Source organism: Brachycentrus maculatus, unplaced genomic scaffold (genome assembly GCF_059751285.1).
Source record: "Brachycentrus maculatus isolate JH-2025_06_01 unplaced genomic scaffold, ASM5975128v1 h1tg000170l, whole genome shotgun sequence".
In the NCBI taxonomy this organism is placed as follows: Eukaryota; Metazoa; Arthropoda; class Insecta; order Trichoptera; family Brachycentridae; genus Brachycentrus; species Brachycentrus maculatus.
The window spans coordinates 29875-53617 of record NW_028280923.1 but is presented as its reverse complement, the minus strand read 5'-3'; the positions used below and the strand labels follow the sequence as shown (position 1 = coordinate 53617).

The following is a 23743-nucleotide window of genomic DNA, read 5'->3' as shown; positions in this document are numbered from 1 at the left end:
CTTCATCTTTGATGAGATGTCAAAAAATAATATGAAAATAACTCCTGTAATTGGAGATAATCCAGATTTTGTGAACAAGTATTTGGACACACTCAAAATGTTGTAAGAGTTAATTTTATGAAATTTGTAAAATGTTTATGTTCTAATTTTTTTTCTTTTTTTGTGTGTATATTAGGTTAAAATGGTTAAACACAATAAAAATGTATTAAAAAAGAACCCCACCGACAAGACACACAAGGTGGCTTGGTGGGTCTATGCAAAATATAGTTTTTAAATATGTTAAAAATTGTGATTTAAATAAATGTATACAATTAATGTTAATAAAAATAAATATTGGAATTTATTAAGTAAAACTAAAATTAAAAGATATTCCCTAAAATTAACAGTTGAATGAGTTAATGAAATCAGACACTAATGTTTTAATTTAATTTAATTTTTTAAAATACAAAAATCCAATTTTTTCTACACATATCCATAATATCTTATAAATATTTTCTGTCACATATCCATAATACTTTTGTTATTTTATTACCTTCTATTATGCAGGTTGTGTTATTTGACGGGTTTATTACTACATATGTTATATTTATCATGAGGAGATGCATGAACGTGGAAGAGGCGAAGAATGTTTGCAAGGACAGAGTGGTGTGGCGCTCTATTCTCTCTGCCTACCCCTGCGGGGAAGCGGCGTGATGGTTAGTTAGTTAGTTAGTTTTTATGTTATATTTCTAACCAAAAAATATCACATTTTATTCGAACCACAAATAAAATCTTATAATTTTATTCTACACCACTTTTAATTCATGATTAATAATAAATATTTTTTTAAATTAATTTTTAATAATTATATGCATCTAAAAATAATTCAATTTTGAACTTTTGAATCTCGCTAAACTTACTAACTTGGTAGCATACTCGCACATTCCCAGCTAAGTTCCTCCACTTTATATATGGGATCGATTAGCTCTTAAATGTACAGCGTCATCGAAAACAGCTTCCGCCGATTTGTGCGATTAAAAAGTAATTAGCTAAATTATTACGTAAGTTTATAATATAAGTTTTAGTTTTATAACATCAAATGTAACTTTTTAACATAAATGTACAGACATTTTAAGATAAATGAAGAAGATTACTTTACACACGTGTAATATTCACCATTCTAAATATGATTGACAAACACACTACTCGAATATCGGCACCTGTACGTATTATCGTGTATCCTTTAATTGACACGTTCTTTCATACGTGAAATAACTCGTCATATTATCACTTGTAAATCATGTTTAGAGACGTCTCCTAGTATGTAAAAAAATCGGGAAGAATCATACATATATATATATATATATACACAAAGTTTCAAATATTGACCAATTTTTACATACAAAGATTATGGCGAGAATTCACGTGTGATAGAACGTATAAATTAAAGGATATTTACGTGTTCAAAAAAGTTGAAAAGTGCAGTTGTCAATCATGGGTAGAATGATGTATAAAGTAATCACTTAAACCAGCATTAAATAGGTCGTAATTCCTGTAAATACCCAGACATCGTTATTTTTCTTTATTTATTGTTTCGGCATTAACTTTGTGGTAAGACATGTTACAATAATTAAAGAAAACACTTCGTTTTTTACCACTTGAGTTTTATTATAGACTACATGTTTCAGAAGCTAAACTTCCATCATTCAGGTCTGTATAATAACAGACCTGAATGATGGAAGTTTAGCTTCTGAAACATGTAGTCTATAATAAAACTCAAGTGGTAAAAAACGAAGTGTTTTCTTTAATTATTGTTATTTTTCTTCATCATGTTGAATTGTCAAGCTTCACATATTGGTTAAACATTTAATGTAGGTTTTAATATAATTTATTTAAACACAGGCATATCTTATTTACTACTGAAATTATCATTTATCATTTATGAGTAATGGTGGAACAGTGACATTTCGGGATATGTACGGGAATACGTATACCTTGGGATTTTGAGGAAGAGAGGATTCGAGATGTTTCCTCTTTTGTTTTATACTATGCTAGACCAGTGGTCGGCAAACTCATAAGTCAACAGAGTCGCATATCGCTCACTCCTTTCAAGAACGTCATAAATCAAAAAACTTGATTTTTCAGGAGAACGTTTTTAAAGTTCAAACATAAAATACAATGTATTAAAAATAAATATCAAGCCACTCATTTAACTTTTTACTATGCAACAGATCTTTTTAGCTAAAACCTGAATATTTTTTCTCCATTTGAAAAATATTTAGTATATTTAAAAAAATAATTAAACAATACCTTTTCTTCAAAATGCAAAAACAACATTTTCTGCCCTGTATCGGGTAATTATTAAGTTAAAAATATGCCGCTTTTGCTGGGATATAGTACATTTTCTGGGCATTACAAAAACACGCACAACTCAAAATTGACGATTTTCGATTTATGACGTTCTTGAAAGGAGTGAGCGATATGTATTAAGTATATTTTGAGAGCTTAATTTCTTGAACTTGTGAATAAATATCTAAGTCGGTACACTGATTTTTGACATAACAAACTTTCATTCAAGATATGTGTCTTGATTAAAGGTAGGTGTACTTATACTGAAATCTGTAAAGAAAACATATGCATGTATGTATACTCGTATACTCATAAATAGGTTTTTTAACTGGAAATCGGACATTTTATTGTTTGTTATGTTGGAACTTAAAAATATATATTTCATGTTTAATAATAATAATAATAAATTTGGATAACTTATATAGCGCCATTTTCGTAAAAAAAAATACCTCAAGGGCGCTTCACTGTGAATGAATTGGGGAAAATATTATGGTGGAAATGATTTAGCAAACAAATGTGTTTTTAGTCTTTTTCTAAAGATCATCTCACTCTCACTATTTCTAACCATTGGTGGAAGAGCATTCCACGCCGTCGGTCCTGCAACAGCAAAGGCACGCTCGCCAAATTTAGTGCGTTGGTTGCGAGCTGGTAAGATCACTTTGCCCATATCAGATGTTGTAGCCGATCGAAGCGTGAGACGTCTATCAACCAATTCATCTGGAATACACAGCTCCTTAAGATACTCTGGAGCCATATTGTGTATTGATTTATACATGAGTAGGCAGAGTTTATATTCAACCCTTTCGGGAAAGCGTAACCAGTGGAGTTTGTGAAGTAGTGGGGTGATGTGACTGAATTTAGAGATTCCAAAAATTAGTCTCGCTGCTGCGTTTAACACTGATTGCAGTCGAGTCATTTTATTGTTTGGTAGACCCGTGTATATACCGTTACAATAATCTACTCTCGATATTACAAATGTTTGTAGTACTCATGATTTTTGAAACTTCAGTACTTAAGCACTTGCTTGTCTTAAGAATAAAATATGTGGGCAAGGATTCACATTGACGGTATCTTCTTCTTCTTCTTTATGAGCCCTCTGACAACCACTGCTGGATATAGGCTTCTTCCCCTTCTTTCCATTTACTCCGGTTGGTTGCTGCTTGCAGCCAGTTTTTATCCTCCACAGCGACAATATCGTTGGACATAGTCCATATTCAGGTGTTTCAAAACCAACCACTTGCTATGAAATAAGTTCGCATATATTTTTCACCAATAATTTCATATTAGAACTGGGTATATTGGTCATGTATATTTGTGACGAAATCCGCTTCCGTAGTGTAATAGTCAGCACGTTTGGATGTCCCGAGTTTGATTCCCAGAGGGGGAGGGATCAAATAAATATAAGCGATTTTTTTCCATACTAACATTGAATCAATATTACCCTGGACTAGTACCTGAAGTGGAGGGCTGATCACCTTTCCTTCATGTATTAACAATCAAGATAACACTGCGTTTATATGACGCAGTGCCCAATGCACCATTGGGGTACGGATAAGGGTTTGAATGGATTAATATTTGTGACGGGGCCAAAGAGCCGCACGTGGTTCGCGAGCTACTGTTTGACGACCACTGGGTTAGAGGACCGTTTTTATGTCGATTCATCAAGTATTAAACCGGGGATTAAGGGAAACATGCTTACGGTAAAGTTACATACTTTGCATGGGGTTTTAGAACACTAAAGGTGCGGAAATAGGCATATTTTACGTCGTGTTTTAATATATTGCCCAACTTAGCCAAATTGCAGTTAACCCAGTTTGACTAGTTTATATACAGCCGGAGTGTTTATATTTTAAGCAAATATTGAATTTATTTATTTATTGGAACTTCCGTATAGAATACAGTGATATCTCGCTTAACGTATTTAATTCGTTCCAGGAGCAAGTTCGTTTTGTGAAAAGCTTTTTTACAAAAAAATACATGTTTATTTATTTGTTATATAGTATGAAATATGTTAATGTTAGTTAAAAAAGATAGGTTTTTTAATATAATTTTGTTAAACTTATATTAAAGAGAGTTTACCTAGGTATGCTGGGTCAAATTATTTGTTCCATTGCTAAAAAAATATATTTTCCGACTACCAAAAACAGAGTAGTGATTACACGTAGTTTCTAAATATGTGCATATATACAATGCATTACTTGTCGATTACTATGGACAATACACACACATGTATCAATGTGATAAATGAACGCAGCTAGCCTGAACAATTCAAAAGCAAACAGTTATTTGAAAATGAGTGGAAATTAAAATATTCAATTAGTCGTTGATTTAGCTATAAAAAGACAAAATTAAGCTGAAGATTGAGTGTGTTTGATAAATTTCGTATTCACTGTATGAAATACGGAATGCATCGAAATACATGGTACAATAGATTTTAAGCAATAGCGGTATTTATCGAGTAAAACATAAATTAAAAATGGATAAATATTAACACCTACAAAGTGACTGTTGAATCAATTAATTAAATGACTTATACTATTTTGAATCAGATGGTTTGATATACCACGTTTGGTGCCATATCGCTTACTTCCTTCAATATCGTCTTATATAAAAAAAACTGGATTTTTCAGGAGATCGTTTTTAAAGTTTAAAAAAAATAACAAAATGTATTAAAAATAAATGTCAGGCTACTTATCGAACTTTTTACTGTGCAACAGATCTTTTTAGGTAAAACTTCAATGTTATTTCTCCATTTGAAAATATTTAGTAAGTATATTAAAAAAAATAATAAAATACATTTTCTTCAAAATGCAATAACAACACTTTCTGCCCTGTAGCGGGCAAATATTAATTTTTAATTAATGTTTTACTTTACTTACCGCTATTTGAAATAGTGGTATTTACTAAGTACAACATTAATTAAAAATGGATAGATTTTACCAAGAAGTGACTGCCGAATCTATTAATTGTAAATATTAAGTTAAAAATATGCCACTTTTGCTGGGATGTAGTACATTTTCTGGGCATCCCGAAAATCATGCATATCTGAAAATTGTCGATTTTTGATATATGTCGTTGTTGAAAGGAGTGAGCAATATATCGCCCACTCCTTTCAAGAACGTCATAAATCAAAAAACTTGATTTTTCAGGAGAACGTTTTTAAAGTTTAAAAATACAATGTATTAAAAATAAATATCAAGCCACTTATTGAACTTTTTACTGAGCAACAGATCTTTTTAGATAAAACCTGAAGGTTTTTTCTCCATTTGAAAAATATTTAGTATGTTTAAAGAAACAATTAAACAATACATTTTCTTAAAAATGTAAAAACAACACTTTCTGCCCAGTAGCGGGTAAATATTCAGTTAAAAATATGCCTGTTTTGCTGGGATATAGTACATTTTCTGGGCATTCCGAAAACATGAACAACTGAAAATTGACGATTTTTGATTTATGACGTTCTTGAAAGGAGTGAGCGATATATGTATTATATGACACAAATATGTATTTGAAACGACTAAATTGACAGTGATGTATTTTAAAATGGCTAAAAGGTAATACAATATTAGTTGTTAACATAATCACGCCTCTCGGGAACAGTTCGCGGAGTTCTCGCTAATGTTGAGTTGAAATTTATTATGTTTGTTTGACTTATACACCGAGCCGGCTGATTTTTGGGTGAAGTTTGAGAGGAGTTGGGATTTCGGCGGGAAGTTGGTTCGCGGATAGCGGCTTACTCGGCACTTCTAGTTTGCTCTCATAAATCAAGGTTAGCTAGCATCCTCAATCCAGTGGTTCTCAACTACGAATTTTCAAATATTTTTTTCCAAATGCTTTGGCACCGTGTCTGTCTGCTGTGCTCATCGGGGTTGTATAGGCGTCTGTGTACCGGAACTTACCAACTAATTGTGTCGCCTACTTTCAAAATTCGCCTGATCCATGTAAGTCGATTTTCCAAAAAATGCAAAAATTTCCAAGTAACATTTATGTTTCAAAGATTTGTCTATCTTTAGATAAAATATTATAAAATAGAGTATTACATAATTTTTTTATATTTTATTTCAGTATTTAAAAAAATACAGATACAATTCGATAATGACGTCGTCTTAATTTTTCACCTATCCCCGCTCTCTGATTGGCCAATATGGGTCAGAAGGCAAGTTCCATGAATATAGTGGAATTTGAAATACAACGCCGTTTTTAAGTATTTTTAGCAGGGTTTTCAAGTAAATAAATATTTTAAACAATAAAACCCACAATTGCATTCAGATAGAGTATTTATTTTATAATCTTATAAAATTGGATATGGCGAATTTTGAAAGTAGGCGAAACAATTATCTTATCTTACCTTTCACTGCCTACACTGGGGCACTTCTTAAAACTTGGTGGTGGTGATACAAACTTGCATTTATCTAGATTGGCAGTGACAAGGACATTGAGGTCATTAAGCATTCGAATCTTTGGTTGATTATTATTAACGCATTAGCTTTTAAATTAATATATTTAAAAAAAAAAAACATCGCCATATATTTTTTGTTTATGGTCATATTGTGAATCCGGATCTTTATTGAAAGACATAGAGGAAAACCAAATAATTTATGGATCCTGCAAGTAGAAAACATGATTCAAAGGCTTGTCCTTGGTGACGTTGTCCAAGACGGAAGGAGATACAACTTGAGGACAACGAGAGCTAATCCCAACAGTCTACGAAGACGATTAGTTGGGATAGAGCCAGGAAAAAGATACATATTATATACATACAAACCCTTATTCGCGCCCCAATGGTGCATAGGACACTGCATCATACAAACGCAGTGTTATCTTGATCGTTAACACATGAAGGAAAGGTGATCAGCCCTCCGCTTCAGGTACCAGTCCAGGGTAATGTGGAATAAATATTACTGTGAAAAAATCACTTATATTTATTTGACCCCGATGGGAATCGAACCCGGGACCTCCAGGATGGTAGCCGAGCATGCTGACCATTACACTACGGAGGCGGACGACATATTATATTCCAATGTATATTTTTACCTACATATATGTATACAGAAGTATAATAGGCATATGGCTGACAAAGTAAACTGACATTCAGGACGTATTAAAAGACACATATGGCACATATGACACATGAGACCATTTCATTAAGTCTTCCATTATAAGTGAGTATGAATCACAATGCAATAGTTAATAATAATAAGACTTTATAAAATTAAACTACTTTGTTTTTGAAAAAAATTTAAAGGTACATTTTTTCTCCAACCGTCTTGTCATCATCAGGGCTTAACCCTGATGATGACAAGGTTCTTGTCAAAACCGGTTTGAGAAAAATGTACCAATAAAAAGTGGTTCAAAACAAAGTTGTTTTATTTTATAAAGCTTATAAATTATGCCACAAAGTATCTGCGAAAAACATTCAAGAAAAAAATGATTGAGTTGAAAATGATGATAATGTTGAGAACTTGTGGCCTAAGTGAGGAACGGAATCGGAAAACAGGTTTAAAGGAAAGAATATTTATTTCTGCGTAAGGAAAAACACGTTTTTGGGGTACCTGGATTATCCTGCCTTGTAAGTTGGCTATTAATTCTCACTATCTGAGATCCTACGCAAAATAATTGCCTGTTCTTTGAGTAAACTTTTTATCTGTGAAAAAAATTATCTGTACAACTGATAGTTGAGAGGATCCAATACTTTTCCCGTGTGTGCTACTATCGGAAAAACGAACTCTGATTAATTGTATGAATTTATTTCATTAACCTATCAATATCTTAGAAAAGTAGGATGAAAGTGGTCTAAATAACATCGAAGTGTGTTTTATTAGGCAATAAAGTCTACATAATGGTTTTAAAATCATGTTTAGTCGTTTTTTGTAATTTTTGATTGATTTTTATAAAATATATCGCGATTATTTTTATTTTTTAGTATATTCATTATATTTGTATTTTTCTCTTTCAGTGAGCATAAAAGGCTCGTTATTATAAATATATATCAAATTGTGATACAGTGGGTTCGAATCCAGAAACTTCAAGTCCCCGACACTAACCACGGGACTACAACCCGATACATTTATATTTTTAGTGAATTTTTTATTCAGATTTATTCGACTGTATATAAATTCGGGATACATAAAAGCTCTCATTATATTTCTTCCACCTCATGTTCAAATAGCTTTTGATAAAGAAGAAGGATACATGTGATATTTCGATATTTTCAAAGTGGAAATAAGGATATTCAAGAATCGATTCGAATGTCGACGATATTTTATTCATTCAAACCCTTATCCGCACCCCGATGGTGCATAGGGCACTGCATCGTATAAACGCAGTGTTATCTTGATCGTTAACACATCAGGAACTGAGGTATTGAATAATTTTTGGGTAATATATCCAAAATTAAACACGGTTATTGAATCGAATTCTACTTTTATTTATATTTAAATGCAAATGATAATATGTAAATAAAAGTAGAATTCAATCCAATAACCGTGTTTAATTTTGATATTTTACTAAAAAATTCAATATGGAATTCTACCAACTGTCTGCAGTTTCAATAAACAGTATTAAATAAATTTTAAAGTGAAAAAATCTCTTTGAAAAAAAATTTTTTTGACCCCCCATGGTAATTGAACCCAGGACCTCCAGAACGGTAGCCAAGCGTGCTGATCATTACACTACGGTGGCGATTGACGATATTTATGAATTAGAAAAAAATGGCCGATGATGCCCATAGAATGCGTGGCATTTTCGATGTATCCACAAAATTTTGAAGGTTAAAAAACCTATAAAGTAAGAAAATTTCGATGGTTTACCTTGGATATCTCTGTATCGGTGCGTAATCTGTGTTCAGATTCTCGTCGGATGGAACTCTTCTTCTTACACACACTGACAGAAGCGAGGATCTGTAAAGAAAAGGGAAGAAGATTACTCAAAGTAACGTCGTGGATTTAAATAAATATCGACGCATAGATCTTTAAAAATCGCATGAATATGATGATTTCAGGGATAACTGATTTGAATTTCAGAATACCACACTCGGCATAAATTATTCATACAGAGTTCATTTATTTAGACAATACGACTTTGAATGTAATTAATTTGTTTGATTTTAACAAAAAACAAGGGAACAAGGGAATTTAATTTTAAGACAATTTTAAGTTGATAAGAATATTTCTTTCATGAAATACGACAGTCTGCTTGCAATTTTAAAATGCATATTTCCATAAGATTGAGAAAAAAATATTTTCATTTAGTTTCTTTTTCAATCGAAAGATACAGAAAGGAGAGTGAATGCTGAGAACAAAGTGAATGGTACAATGACATGAAAAAGACTATCAGCGCCGCTTTACCGCAGGGGTAGGCAGAGAGAATAGAACGCCAGACTACTCTGATTTTGCAAACATTATTCGCCTTTTCCATATTCACGCATGTCTTCATACGAATCCACCGACTATTTCAACTCCTGACCTAACTTGGTTCAAGTTTTTGAAATACATACTTGATTACGACAATTTTTCTTCGGTCTTCCTCTGCTCTTACTCATTCGTTTCACACGTTCAAGCCATCTCAACGCCTCTTTTTGATGTTTATCCATAATACTTATCTCTTGCATTCTTTCCTTATTTCACCATTCGAAAAATCATCATACATCGTTTGGATCCACATTCGTCTGAGTGATTGTCAACGTTATAAATATGTTAAAGGTAATATTAAAGATTAAAAAAATTATTTTTTTACTAAATTAATATAATATACCTACCTTTTTCTGCATTGATATGAACTTTTTTCAACCAACTTTTCGACGATCATACATCATTTTACCGTACATTTATCTGAGAGATCGCTATTCGACTGCATTCAGTGAATTTTTGTCAATATTACAATAAAGCGACAATTGATTAAAAAAGTATTTTTTTCACTAAATTGACACAACACTTAGGTACCTACAGCAATGATATAAACCTTTTTCGAAGGATTTTTGAAATACATATATTGTACATCATGATACGTCTAGCGTGCATCGTTTTGCCGCACACTCCTCTGAGAGATCCCATTTCGACTGCATTCCGTCTATTTTTATTCCTCTTTCACAAATATTCTTTCATCCTTCTTTTTTTGGGAAAACAAATATTCGAGGGTAAAATATGCAAAGGTCGTATATTTTTACAACCGCGTCGTTCCACACTGCACAAATTCTTGATCAAGGAACATGAACCGGAGTCTGTTGGGAAATAAGTGCAGAAAAGCGATTCCAGAAAATTCTAACGTCTCCTTTGAGCTCAAAGTGAACGGATAAAGTTCTCGAGCACACAAAATATGGTTGATCGGGTATGATACAGTTATAACATTTTCCTTATGATACCGGGAAAAGCTCTCAAGATATTCGTACAACGGTAAAAGCTCGATATATCCCCTTTAAAGAAAATATCAGAATAATCCTACAATGGAAGTAGTTAAACTTTCACAAATTTTGAGTTTTCTCCAAATACTTTATAACCAATCTGGACTTCTTCACTTTAAATTATTTAAAGATAAATTATAAAGCATATTTACAACATTTTAAGTTTTTTTAAATACTTGTTCACTAATCGGGATTATCTCCAATTATAGGTGTTATTTTTCATATTATTTTTTGACATGGCTCAGCATGGATGAAGAAGTATATGGAAGTCTGGGCATTTATGGGGATTTTAAATGAAAGAGTTTCTGCTCAATAAAAAGGTTCTTTCATCTCACCAATAGATGTCTCTAGTGAAACTCTAATGGTTCAAGTACAATGTTTCGAAATGAAATCACATACAAATATAGAACTTCCAAGAATTTGAGTGGTGTGGTTGTCAATCATGGGTAGAATTAGTGAATGTTACACGTGTGTAAAGTAATCACTTTAACCAGCATATGACGGTCGTAATACCCGTAAATGCCCAAACTTCCATATCCTTCTTCATCTATGTTTAGAGGTCAAAAAATATTGCATAAAGTTTATCTTAATACTATGAATTACATCGTATTTGAAAGTTATTCCAGGTTGGCATATTGATACCATCGTAAAATATTATGGGGATTTCAGGATTAAAAACATAAACAACAAAAAAACATTGAAAGAACAAGTGCAAATCCTTGTCAAATAAATCGATATCCTTTGGTGACGACTGTTGCGTCTGTTTCAATGTAAGGGCATCGAAAGTTTTATTTTTACCCATCTAAGTTATTTTTAGGTCTTACGTTGTAAGGGCATCTTTGTTTGTTTAGGACTGAATGAAAATGTTTATCATGCCACAAAGGACTAAATCCTTACACGAGAGTGAAGTTCTTTTTTTAGAACGAAGCCATTAAAGATTTACGTATATTTTAAGCGAGTTTCTATTTTTGTTTGGTTTACCTTATATTTAAGCGACTCTGTTCCAGCTACGGCTTTTGCAACTTTGCTTATTAGTTTAAAAGATTTAACCTTAATAAAAGTACAGTTACTTTTTATATTGCTTTAAATTCTTGGGTGAAAAATTCTAGTCACAAGTTCTGATTAAAGGCATGATATCGAGAGAGTTGTATCGATAACAAGAAAACTATCGAGTTTTCTCCCCTCGTTCGACGAAAAATCCATACGTGGGGTTCAACTTTGTACATTTGTTAGTTTATCTTTAATATGAGTGTGATTAATCTTAATAAATAAAGAGTTTCTTTAAGTGTTTGAGCGAAAAATTCTAAGCAAAATCACTTAATATCTCGCTAAAGGCATGATATTAGTGACTTGTCGATAATTTTTGCTCCTCATCCGAAAAAAGATCCATTCTAATGCGCCAATTTTGAATATGTTAATGGCTATTTATTGAAGTGAATCAGTATAACCTGTAAAATAAAAGTTTCTCTAAATGCTTGAGTGAAAAATTCTAGGTAAAAACACTCGCTATCTCGTTAAAGGCATTATCAGTTAGTTGCTGATAATTTTCTCTCTTCGTCCGAAAAAAACGCATACGTGGCCTTTGACTTAGTAAATTTTATATCCTATCCTTAATTTGAGTGAGAAAAATATTTTTATAAAAAATACTTTAAATCCCTGAGTGAAAAATTGTAGGCCAATACACTCGTTAAATTGTTAAAGTTAATAGTATAACAGTAATTAGTCGATAATTTTCCCACTTAGTCCGACAAAAGAACAACGCAATCGTGCAATGATGGGTTGACCCTATATATTGAAAGTTGCTTTAAACTATTGAATGAAAAATTCTAAGCAAAAACACATGTAATCTTGTTATAGGACTGATATCAGTGAGTTTTATATAGTTTTTCCACTTCTTCCAACAAAAGTCTTACGCTAAGGCGTCAACGTTTTAAACCCTTTTTATCTTTATATTGAAAGTTTAATTAAATTTTTGAGTGAAAAATTCTAGTCAAAAACTCGAAATTTTGTTAAAAGCGCAATATCAGTGAGCAGTCGATAGTTTTCCCTCTGCGTGGGAACAATTGATCTAGTTCAGTGATCAGATCACTTAATCCAATAACGGAGACCTTCTGAAAGAAACGGATCTTAATCACATCTAAATTGAAGATTCAATTGCGCGATGCGTTCAGTTTGATATCAAGTGGGTTTTATTCCATCCCACATTGAAAAAATGCTACCTTGTGAAACCTTTTAGTAAAATAGAGTTATGTAATTTTTATCATCCCTTTGAGTGACAGTCGTAAATTTCCTGAAGAAAATTTACACACGTGATATTTTATGTAATATCACTTTTGTAATATGACTGCTCTTTTTTACCCCTAAATCCGGAACGTTTTTCACACAATATACCAGTGAAATCTCCCAGTCACGTTTTCCAGGCCTCGATGCCATTATTACCCTGAGTGCCATTCACGTTTCACTTTCGAATATGGCTCATCTAATTAATTGGATTTTTTAGTTAAAATGAAAGCTTCTAGAATCACCCTTTTGGAACTGATTTTTTAATTGTATTACTTTTAATAACCTTTCTCCATTGAGTTATAGAATCCTTTTTTACACGGTTTTATAACTCATTTTCCGATGAAATTTACAACTTTTCAAATACATATATTTTTTAACTAAAATTTCTTAGGCGACAATTCGAAAATCGTTAATCGAACGAGAATTAATTGAATGAAGGTAAAATTTCAAGGACGCATCACGTTTATAAATCACATTTTGTAACACGAGAGAGCAGAAAGATATGACGTAGGGAGAAGGAGAAAGAGAGACATATTACCAAGTTTTCCTCTGTCTTTCTGTGCTTCTGTAACCTTCCATATTTGTCTATAAACACAACTTATTTGCAAAAATAAGAGTATTAAGTATATTATGTAAAAGCCTGTTTTGTTAGGATAGTGAGATTGATGATGATATGTAAAAGTGAGTGAATGGTTCACTGAAATTAGTTTAAGTAAATAAAAACCTTTCAGCAAAAGCTTAACTGGCAGTACACAATAGAGACATGGTACCAACCCTATTATATAAAAGTAAAGCATAGAGAAGTCAAAATAAAGATGAATGTTCATATGGTGAAATAGGGAAACACTGCAAGGGCAAAAAAATAATAAGATTAAGAAACATATGTTGAAATAGTTTTGGACATGTGGATCAGATGAGTGGGAAAAGAACAGTAAAACAAATTTATGGGGTAAAGATAGTTAAAATAGGAGAAGAGCAAGTCCGAGGAAAACCTGATATGATAAAACATGTAGAACACTTGAAAGCGATCATGTCTAGAGCCGGAATAATGAGCGGGTATGTATGAGTAGATATATGAATATAAAAGACGTGAAAACTGTTTCCTCATACAAAGTAGTGTGGCATTCTATTTCTTCTGCCTACCCCTGCGAGGAAGTGGCGTGATATTGAGTAAGAAAGTTACTTTAATTAAGAGAAATTTTTCATAAAAGCAAACTAAATTTAAAGCAAAATATTTTATAATTTTGGTAAAACAGTTATGTAACACGTCATATAATTATATTAATGACGTTGAAAATTGTAATTATAGAATAATAAAACGAATTTCTATCCATCATGAAGTGTAGAAATTGGTGGAATGTAATTAAATTCACGGCATCTTGCAAAAAAATACCAAATTTTTTTTTAAAAAAAATATATCCCCTGGCAATTTTGACATCTCAACACAAATGAAGAAGAATATGAAAGTCTTAGTATTTACAGAGCTTTTAACCTGTCATAGGTGGGTTAAGTGATCACTTTACACACGTGCAACATTCACCATTCTACCCATGACTGACAACCACTATACTAAAAATTTTGGAACTCTTATATATCTATATTATTATTATTATTATTATTTTTAAATTTATTTTTTTTTTATTTTCTTTTATTGAATTTCAAGTTAATTACAAGTCCAAATTTAATACAGGAGATGGAATAATATATACTTCTATCATTGCGAATTTTTCTGCGGGGGTAGGCAGTAAAATAAATAACTCCTGTAATTGGAGATAATCCAGATTTTGTGAACAAGTATTTGGACACACTCAAAATATCTTTTATATCTCATTGATCTCGCGACACTGTACATGTGAGTTTACTAGAGCCATCTATGGTTGGAATGGAAAAGATTCTATTTATATTGTGAAAAATCGTTAAAGTAATTAAGAATGAAGATATAAGAAAAGAATGTTTGGCTGAGCTGGGGATATTTGAAATGATTAAGAAAAGTTCTTTATGGTGGAATGGACATGTGGAGCGAACGGATAACGAGAGAATGTCTGGGAAAGTATATTTAGCAAATGTGAACGGAAGAACAGAATTAGGACGGCCATAAAAGGCTTGGAATGGTCAGATCAATCATAACCTAAAATCTGGTGGTGTCAAAAGTCTACGCAATCAGGGAGTGCACGAATGACTAGATGTTTGTACGTCGATAAAGCTAGGAGTGTATGTCAGGGCAGAAGAGTATAGCATTCCATCCTCTCTGCCTACCCCCGCAGAGAAAATTCGCGATGGTAGAAGTATATATTATTCCATCCCCTGTATTGAATTTGGACTTGTAATTAACTTGAAATTCAATAAAATAAATGCTACAATTGATTTTTACACTTCATTTCCTTTAATGGGGCATAAATTTTTAATCTCTCTGATCTTCGTACGAAATTTTAATGGTTCAAGTTTCGTTTGGTCTCCGGAGTTTAGGATTCTTCATCTTCCTTTAATACCTCCTTTCAGTGTTTTGCGATAAGTAACCAACTCAACTAAATAATAATTTTGAAGTGACTTGGGTCTTAAGAAATATTTAAAATCATGTATTCCAGCTCGCAAATCTGATTAATATTCAATTAAATGAGTTATTTTTAACATTATTTTTGACATCTCAATAAAGATGAAAAAAAATGTGTGTGACTGTAAATAAAGAGTCTAAAAAAAAGCTTCTTTCTTCTCACCAATAGATGTCTCTAGTGAAATTCTAGTGATTCAAGCACTATGTTTCAAATTTAAAACGTATGTTTTTGTTTTTTTTTTTTAATTTTTTAGTAACATAAATTGAACACATTTATTTAAAAAAAAACAATAAAAAAACAAAGTTTTGCACTAAAATTAACTCTTGATCATTTACCCATTCCTTTATTTTGCCTTTGTACCATATTTTATTTTGACCTCTAACATCCGTCGGCAACAAATTAAAAATATAAACAGAATATGTATATGTGTACCTACAGAAGATCCAAGAATAAGAGTAGTGTGGTAGACAATAATGAGAAGAATTGGTGAATGTTACTCGTGTGTAATGTGATAACTTAAACCAGCGTATGACGTAGGCCCCGTAAATGCCCAGACTTCCATCTTCTTTGTCATCTAAAATAAAATAAATAAAAGTAAAACAATTCGTCAATAATAAAACATATAGTTCAAATAATTAAAAAAAACTTACTCAACTCAACCACACATGCTGCAGAGAACTTACATGTGAAAAAACACTTACAGGTGTCAATCGAAGGATAAAGACTTATTTATCAATTATTTAAAATTATGTATTTACATTTAGAACATTTTTCCATTTTTACGATTTTTTTCATATTTTCATTTACCTTTTCCCGAAATTGTTTCTTAACATTTTTTATTTACAAAATACCCAATGTATTTAAAAAGGGTACGAAGTGTATAAAACTTGTATAACAATACATTGTAAGAAAAAGTGGTAATTACAAAGTAAAACATAGTATAAAAATATTTAATTTTGTATTATTTTTCATTGGCCCGTATTTAATAACGCATATTTTTTTCTCGGTTCTGTCATGATTAACGCGTTCAACTTTAACCTTCAAATGAACCCTTAATGACGTCATTACAATCCTGTGAAGGCTCTATTATAATGGACTGACGGTATTCGCCGAGAAATGTTTTTCATTCAAGATTCATTTGGAAGGTAGCATGATTCTAGAACCAAGTACTTATTTATGTGTTTGTCTGTAATTAATATTCCGGTAATAATGATTGCAAAGGAAGAAAATAAGCATAACTCTTTAATTTTACTGGATAATTATGCTGGATTGTATTTTATCCAGGATTCATGTATTTTTTAGTTAAAACAAAAATTATAGATCTATCAACTTGATAAGAAACCTCTATCGTTCTTGTTATATGACATGAGACGGATGTCTGAGAGCTCGAGGACTTATGACCTGGCATTTGGCTGGCTTAAGCGATCACATTTAAAACTTGTGTAGCGTTCACCATTCTGCCCATTGTTGTACATCCACATTGCGTACATTTTTGAAACCTGTACATCGTAGTCATACAGGAAAAAGTGGCCAAGTGCATTTTTTACAAAAACATGATTTTTGACTACTTGATATCTTACAAGCTTAATATTGCCTTGAAAAATCACAAAACGATTTTAAACCTGGAAGCGTAATATATTGACTTATTATAAATGACTATCTGCATTGATGTTTATTTACTTGCCAAACAAAAGTGACTTAAATGGCCCTCCTGAACATTTAAGGTTTTGTTAGTTGGTCACTTTCTCCTGTACGACTACGATATCTGCAATGGTATAGGATATAACCCACACGAGTGTAGAATTTTCAAAATATTTTGAAAGTATGGCTGACTGTGGTGCCACCAGCTGAAAAATTTGTGATGTATTAATGTAATAAAAAATTAATTAATGTATTTTTGATAATCTACTGGTCATAATAAAAGTTTAAATAAATGTCATTTCTGGCTTCTGAAATGTATAACACACACACACACATGGTCTAGCCAACTGAATCGCCTTTTCTTGACGACAGTTGTGACCAAGATTTTCTGCGTCCTACGGCTTATCTCTTTATTCCTTTATATATATATATATATATATATATATATATATATATATATATATATATATATATATATATATATATATATATATATATATATATATATATATATATATATATATATATATATATATATATATATATATATATATATATATATATATATATATATATATATATATATATATATATATATATATATATATATATATATATATATATATATATTGTATATATATATATATATATATATATATATATATATATATATATATATATATATATATATATATATATATATATATATATTTATATATATATTGTATATATAACTAAAAACGCACAATCGCTTAAATACAATAATATACAAAACAGCCAATGTAATTGTTAGAATAACGTAAACGGTGACTATTAAGGTAGTCATTGGGAAATAATTGAATTAGTCAGAATAGCCTTAATTATTTCTCCCGCCTACATATCCTTACCTATGCAACCCCTTGCTCATGGTAAAATTTCCATTTAAATTTATTCAAATTTCATTTCAATTTACATTTCACTAGTAAAACGATTTATTCTACAGTCCGCTGATTTGGAAATTAATTTTGTTATGTTGTATTAATTTCGTGCTTTTCATACAAGCGTAAATTAAATAATACTAGTAGATTACAAAATATTATGTAAATATTATGTTGATTTTTTCAAAATTCTTACGTCAAGGGCTTTTATCGTATCGTTAACGATTAGAAATATGTATTTAATTGATACCTACAGTTTGACATCTCAAAAAATATGTGAGACCAGAGAAACATGGCTTATGACTTGTCAAAGACTGGTTTAATGATCACATTACAAATGCGTTATGTTCACCATTATATTATTTATTGATTCGGCATTAAATTGACTGGAATGACATGTTGATTTTTTTTAAATTACCCCCTTTATCAATATTACTATATCATTTAAATTACTCGATATTAAATAAATATATATATATATATATATATATATATATATATATATATATATATATATATATATATATATATATATATATATATATATATATATATATATATATATTATATATTTATATATATATATATATAAATATATATATATATATATATATATATAAATATATATATATATATATATATATATATATATATATATATAAATATATATATATATATATATATATATATATAATATATATATATATATATATATATATATATATATATATATATATATATATATATATATATATATATATATATATATATTTATTTAAATATAGCCTTTAAGCTTGAAGTAAAACCAAGTTAAATGTAAATGAAATAATTTCAGGGTGTTAATTATTCTAAATATATTATTCAATATGTACTGATGAAGGGTAGTTAAACCCTATTAAATCAAATAATACCCTGCGATGACAAACTAATTGAACCCACTTCAAAGAGAGTGTAAATGACTTACAAGGATTAAACCTCACGTTAAACTTAAAAAACAGATACGTATTAACAACATTTTAGGAGCGTTCAAATAAAAAATATTAGCTTTGTCCATTTGGGAAAGAATTCCCGTTTTTCAGTTTTTACATTTTTACATCTTAAAATAGATGAAGAAAAGCAAAGAAGTCACAGTATTTACAGGATTTACTATCCGTTTGGCTGGTTAAAGAAATCACTGACGTACAATATTCTTCCCACGATCGACGACCATATTTCTTAAAATTTTGGAACTCATATATATCTACTTTATTGTAAAATTCACCCGTCGCTTGTTTTTGTATTTGGGAGCATCTATGGATGATTTGAGTAAGCTTTTTATGTGGCTATTTCAACTGTAAGTGAGGTCCTTTCTGAAATACTTAACATACTGGTAGACGCCTGAAATCATGATATTTTTTTGAAGCTTGTAATTTGACTAGTTATTTTATACCCAACATTTCGGTTGTGTCCAAATCCTTGTTCACAATTTTTCTTTACTTAGTTAATTTTACATTTTGGCATCTCAACATAGAAGATGATACCATTTATCACTAGAATCCAACTGTCCATCAAAGCTCATTCCTTGGTTTTTCTTCTACCTCCTTCCCTCAACTTCTTTCTTATTTCCCTTCCTTATCGCCATCAATTTGTGATTATTATTTATGTATTATTTAATATTCAATATACAGTAGTGGCTTCACTAATACAATAGTAAATTGTAATTCTCATTCATACTTTATGTTCAAGAACTATCTACCCTCTGATTGCAAATAGCTTTGTAAGGTATCAAACATTTTAACTCATGCCTATAGCGAGATAGCGGGTGTTTTTTTTGCCTTGAATTTTCACTCATGAATAACATGAAATTATTTTATCAAAATTTAACACTTGAATAATCCACTTTATCGAGTTTTATTTTTATTTATGACTAGTCTCGAAAACGACAATTGTTTTCATCTTCTGGTGCAATTGATTAATTGTTTTAATTTGCACCAGAAGATGAAAACAATTGTCGTTTTCGAAACTAGACGTAAATAAAAATAAAACTCTATAAAGTGGATTATTCAAGTGTTAAATTTTAATAAAATAATCATATCATTCCACAAAGTTAATGTCGAATCACTAAATAATATACGTGAAGTTATAATAATACATCCCTTATCCGCACCCCAATGGTGCATAGGGCACTGCGTCATATAAACGCAGTGTTATCTTGATCGTTTACACATGAAGGAAAGGAGATCAGCCCTCCGCTTCAGGTACCAGTCCAGGGTAATATTGAATAAATATGACAGGGAAAAAATCACTTTTATTTATTTTACCCCCTTTAGGAATCGAACCTCCAGAACGGTAGCCGAGCGTGCTGACCATTACACTACGAAGGCGGACAAAAATATGAAATTATAGTAACTTTAAACATAAAAGTAAATCCACACACGAGTAGGCATAGGCTATGAAACTTAAAAAGTTGGAGCCTGAGTAGGGTCAAGATATATGGTGTTGAATGAGCCGTAGTTAGATTTCAGAGTCACTTGTACGTTAGGTAATTCAACAAATATCAAACGTTTTGACTAATATCACAACTCTATTTTTGGTTGGTTGGAAAATATTGCTTCTTAGCAATAAGCTCGACAATTTATTAATTTTCGGTACCTACATAAAGTTGAAATAAAAAATAATATATAAAAGAAAAAAATATTCATTTTTTGTTGATGAGTCAAAGTAATCGTTGGCATTGCTGAAACGCGAAATTAATTTATCTAGTTCCCGATATTTGTAAATACCAGAAAATATTCAACCGTAAAATTTTTCAAGCGTAATATTAAATGCAGGCAAGATCTATTTTGGATAGTACAATTATTCGGTTCAGCGATTTTAATTCGGTTTATTTGCAAAAGAGTAGTCAAAACTCGAATTATTTTATGAAATAATGAAAAAAAGGTTATTTCGTATTCTTTTACATTTAATAAATGAAATTATTTTAAAGCATATAATAATACATGTGCCCTGATATCCATATTTTTCTTAATCTATGTTGAGATAATAAAAAAAAACCCAAATGGACAAAACCCTGGTTTGTGGAAAAGGATTTGGACATACTCCAAATGTTGTCTATATTTTTTTTTCATAATACTTTAATCACAATATTTTTGGGCGTGTCCAAATCCTTATCCAAAAAAATGGGTTCTGTTTATCTTTTGACATCTAAACATAGATGAAGAAAAATCTGAACATCAATGCTTTTACGGAGCATATGACCTGTCATAGTCTAGTTGAATGATACTGTAAACATGTTTTACATTCACCATTCTATCCATGATTGATGATCATATTAATCAAACTTTTGGAACTCGTGGATATATCTATGACGCTTTATGATTGAGTTCATGGAAGCAATCGATAGTTAGTTTGAGATTTTTAAAATTTATTTAGTAGAAATCCTTTTATTAGATGCTGGTGAGTGAGGAGAATGGAACCATCCAAAATTGCGCTGTACAGCCAACTCCAAAGTTGACGACTTTACAGCTAGGAATCAACATCGCAGGAGGCTAACCTTTCTTAAAAACAGGCCACAAGGCCTACACCAAGCAGAAGTAGAAGAAGTTGCACGGTATGATCGATAATCCTGAAATTATCCGGAACATTGGTCTGGATGTTCCCGATAGTTACCTAAGACAGCGTCGGCATAGATTGTTTCACATTCCTATATACAGGACCAACCTGCCGATGGTATATGCCTGTAGGAAGAGCTACAGCTATGTTAAACAATATCTCATTGGATATTGATCTGTTCCATGTTTCTGGAGGAGTATTTCGAAGCGGGATTCTTCTACACCTTTAGCAATAGTTATTTCATTTAAATGTATTTTTAATGCAAAAGATTTTTTATAGTTTGTAATGTATATATAGAATATATTATTAGATTAAAACCAATATTTTTAGCTTTTCCACTTTATTTTTATTCCACTTTGTTTTGTCGTTACCAACATCATCAGACTGATGATGTCGGTAACGACGAAACCCGGTCGCTGGTCAAATAAAAATAAAGTGGAAAAGCTAAAATTATTGGTTTTAATCTAATAATATATTAAAAATGCAATTCCATCACGAAGTGTCAGTGGATGGTATAAATCTATTAAAAAATGTATATATTGATTTAAATAAATAAATTGAATTGAATTGAAGAAGATGAAGAAAAATATTGCGAAGATCTTACCTGTTGTTCGCTCTGGAGCATGGACTCTCTATGTTGTAGTGCGACAAGCATCCGAAGAATCTCTCCTTGCGCGATCTCTCTAGCTCGAAGAGGTCCAGCTGCTTGCTAGTGATGCAGTACTGCTCGCGGAACTCCTGCTTGGAGTACAGCGTGGTGGGCGCTCCGCCCCCCGCGGCTCCGGCGCCGCGGCGGCCGCCCGGGGTGCCCGACGCGGAGGAGGCCCCGCTGCCCGACCCCCCGCCGCGCTGGCGGCGGCCCATGTTCTCGTCCTCGGACTCGTAGCTTGTTGCTAGGTGGACGATATCCGCCTGAAAAATGAAATAACTTATAATTTGGCCGTACATGGTCGTCCAAACATATTTATTTCAAAAGTGTAGGTGTACATGAACACTTGAGATACTTTATTGACTATGATGTTTCAAAAAAAAAAACAGGAATAATTGAACGCCACACCAATCCGTCTTCGCAAACAATCTTGCCTCTACATTTTGAGTGTGTCCAAATACTTGTTCACAAAATCTGGATTATCTCCAATTTCAGGAGTTATTTTCTTATTATTTTTTGACATCTTTAATCAGCCTATGACAGTCGTCAGCCCCGTAAATGCCCAGACTTCCATATTTCAATCATGCTTCATGTTTGATGAGACGTCAAAAAGTTATATAAGTGTTTTACATTTGGATCATGCTTTTTTTTAATAATATGAATCCTGCCTCTTTTTAATACATGCATCTCCTCATTCATACTTGCTGATTATTCCGACTCCTGACTTGCCCACTTTCAAGTATCTGAAATACTTAATTTTGCCAAGTTTTTTCGGTCTTCTTCTGTTTTATGATATTTTGAATGAATATTATAGGTTTATGAAATTGAAATGAAGCTTGGTTGATTTTCCTCAAGTTGAGACACCCTGAGTGTATATTAAGACTTTATTTGAAGGCTAAAAGAAACAAATTATATATTTTTCATACTTAATATAAATAATCTAAAAACTTTATACAGCATAAAGTTGAAACGTATGTAATTGATACCCAGGTAGTTTTTAAATTAATTAAAACTCATAATGGTTAATTTAGTATACTGATGAACCCTTTGATTGGAGTTTAAACAAGGCCGAAATAATTTATTTAATTTATTTTTAATTTAAACTAGTAAACCAAGATAAATTGATCAACCGTATACCACCCTCCACAGCTTTTTTCAATTTTTCTAAAAATAATTTGTTCAATTCCTTCTTAAACTTTGAAAATAACTGTAGATAATTACTACATTTAAACTTAATAAGTGCTTTTTGTTGTACAATTAAACTTTAAAGCCATCAATTGTTCTATAACGCAAGTTTATAGCATGTTTTACGACAAAGGGGAGGGAAATGAATGACGAAATTTGAAGAACTTTTTCAGAAAATTTATCTTGTGAAAACAGTTAT

At 31.3% G+C, this 23743-nt stretch overlaps 1 protein-coding gene across 1 annotated transcript in view; it reads right to left on the bottom strand.

Moving 5' to 3' along the window:
- LOC148308308 (uncharacterized) overlaps window positions 1-22622 on the bottom strand; it is a gene marked incomplete at its 5' end in the record, with an annotated part of 32377 nt that extends 9755 nt beyond the window's left edge. The window contains 2 exons of the mRNA XM_088261945.1: window positions 9138-9227; window positions 22315-22622. Coding sequence (XP_088118071.1) covers window positions 9138-9227; window positions 22315-22622 — 398 coding nt within the window. The remainder of the gene's footprint in view (window positions 1-9137; window positions 9228-22314) is intronic.
- Window positions 22623-23743: the final 1121 nt, after the last annotated feature.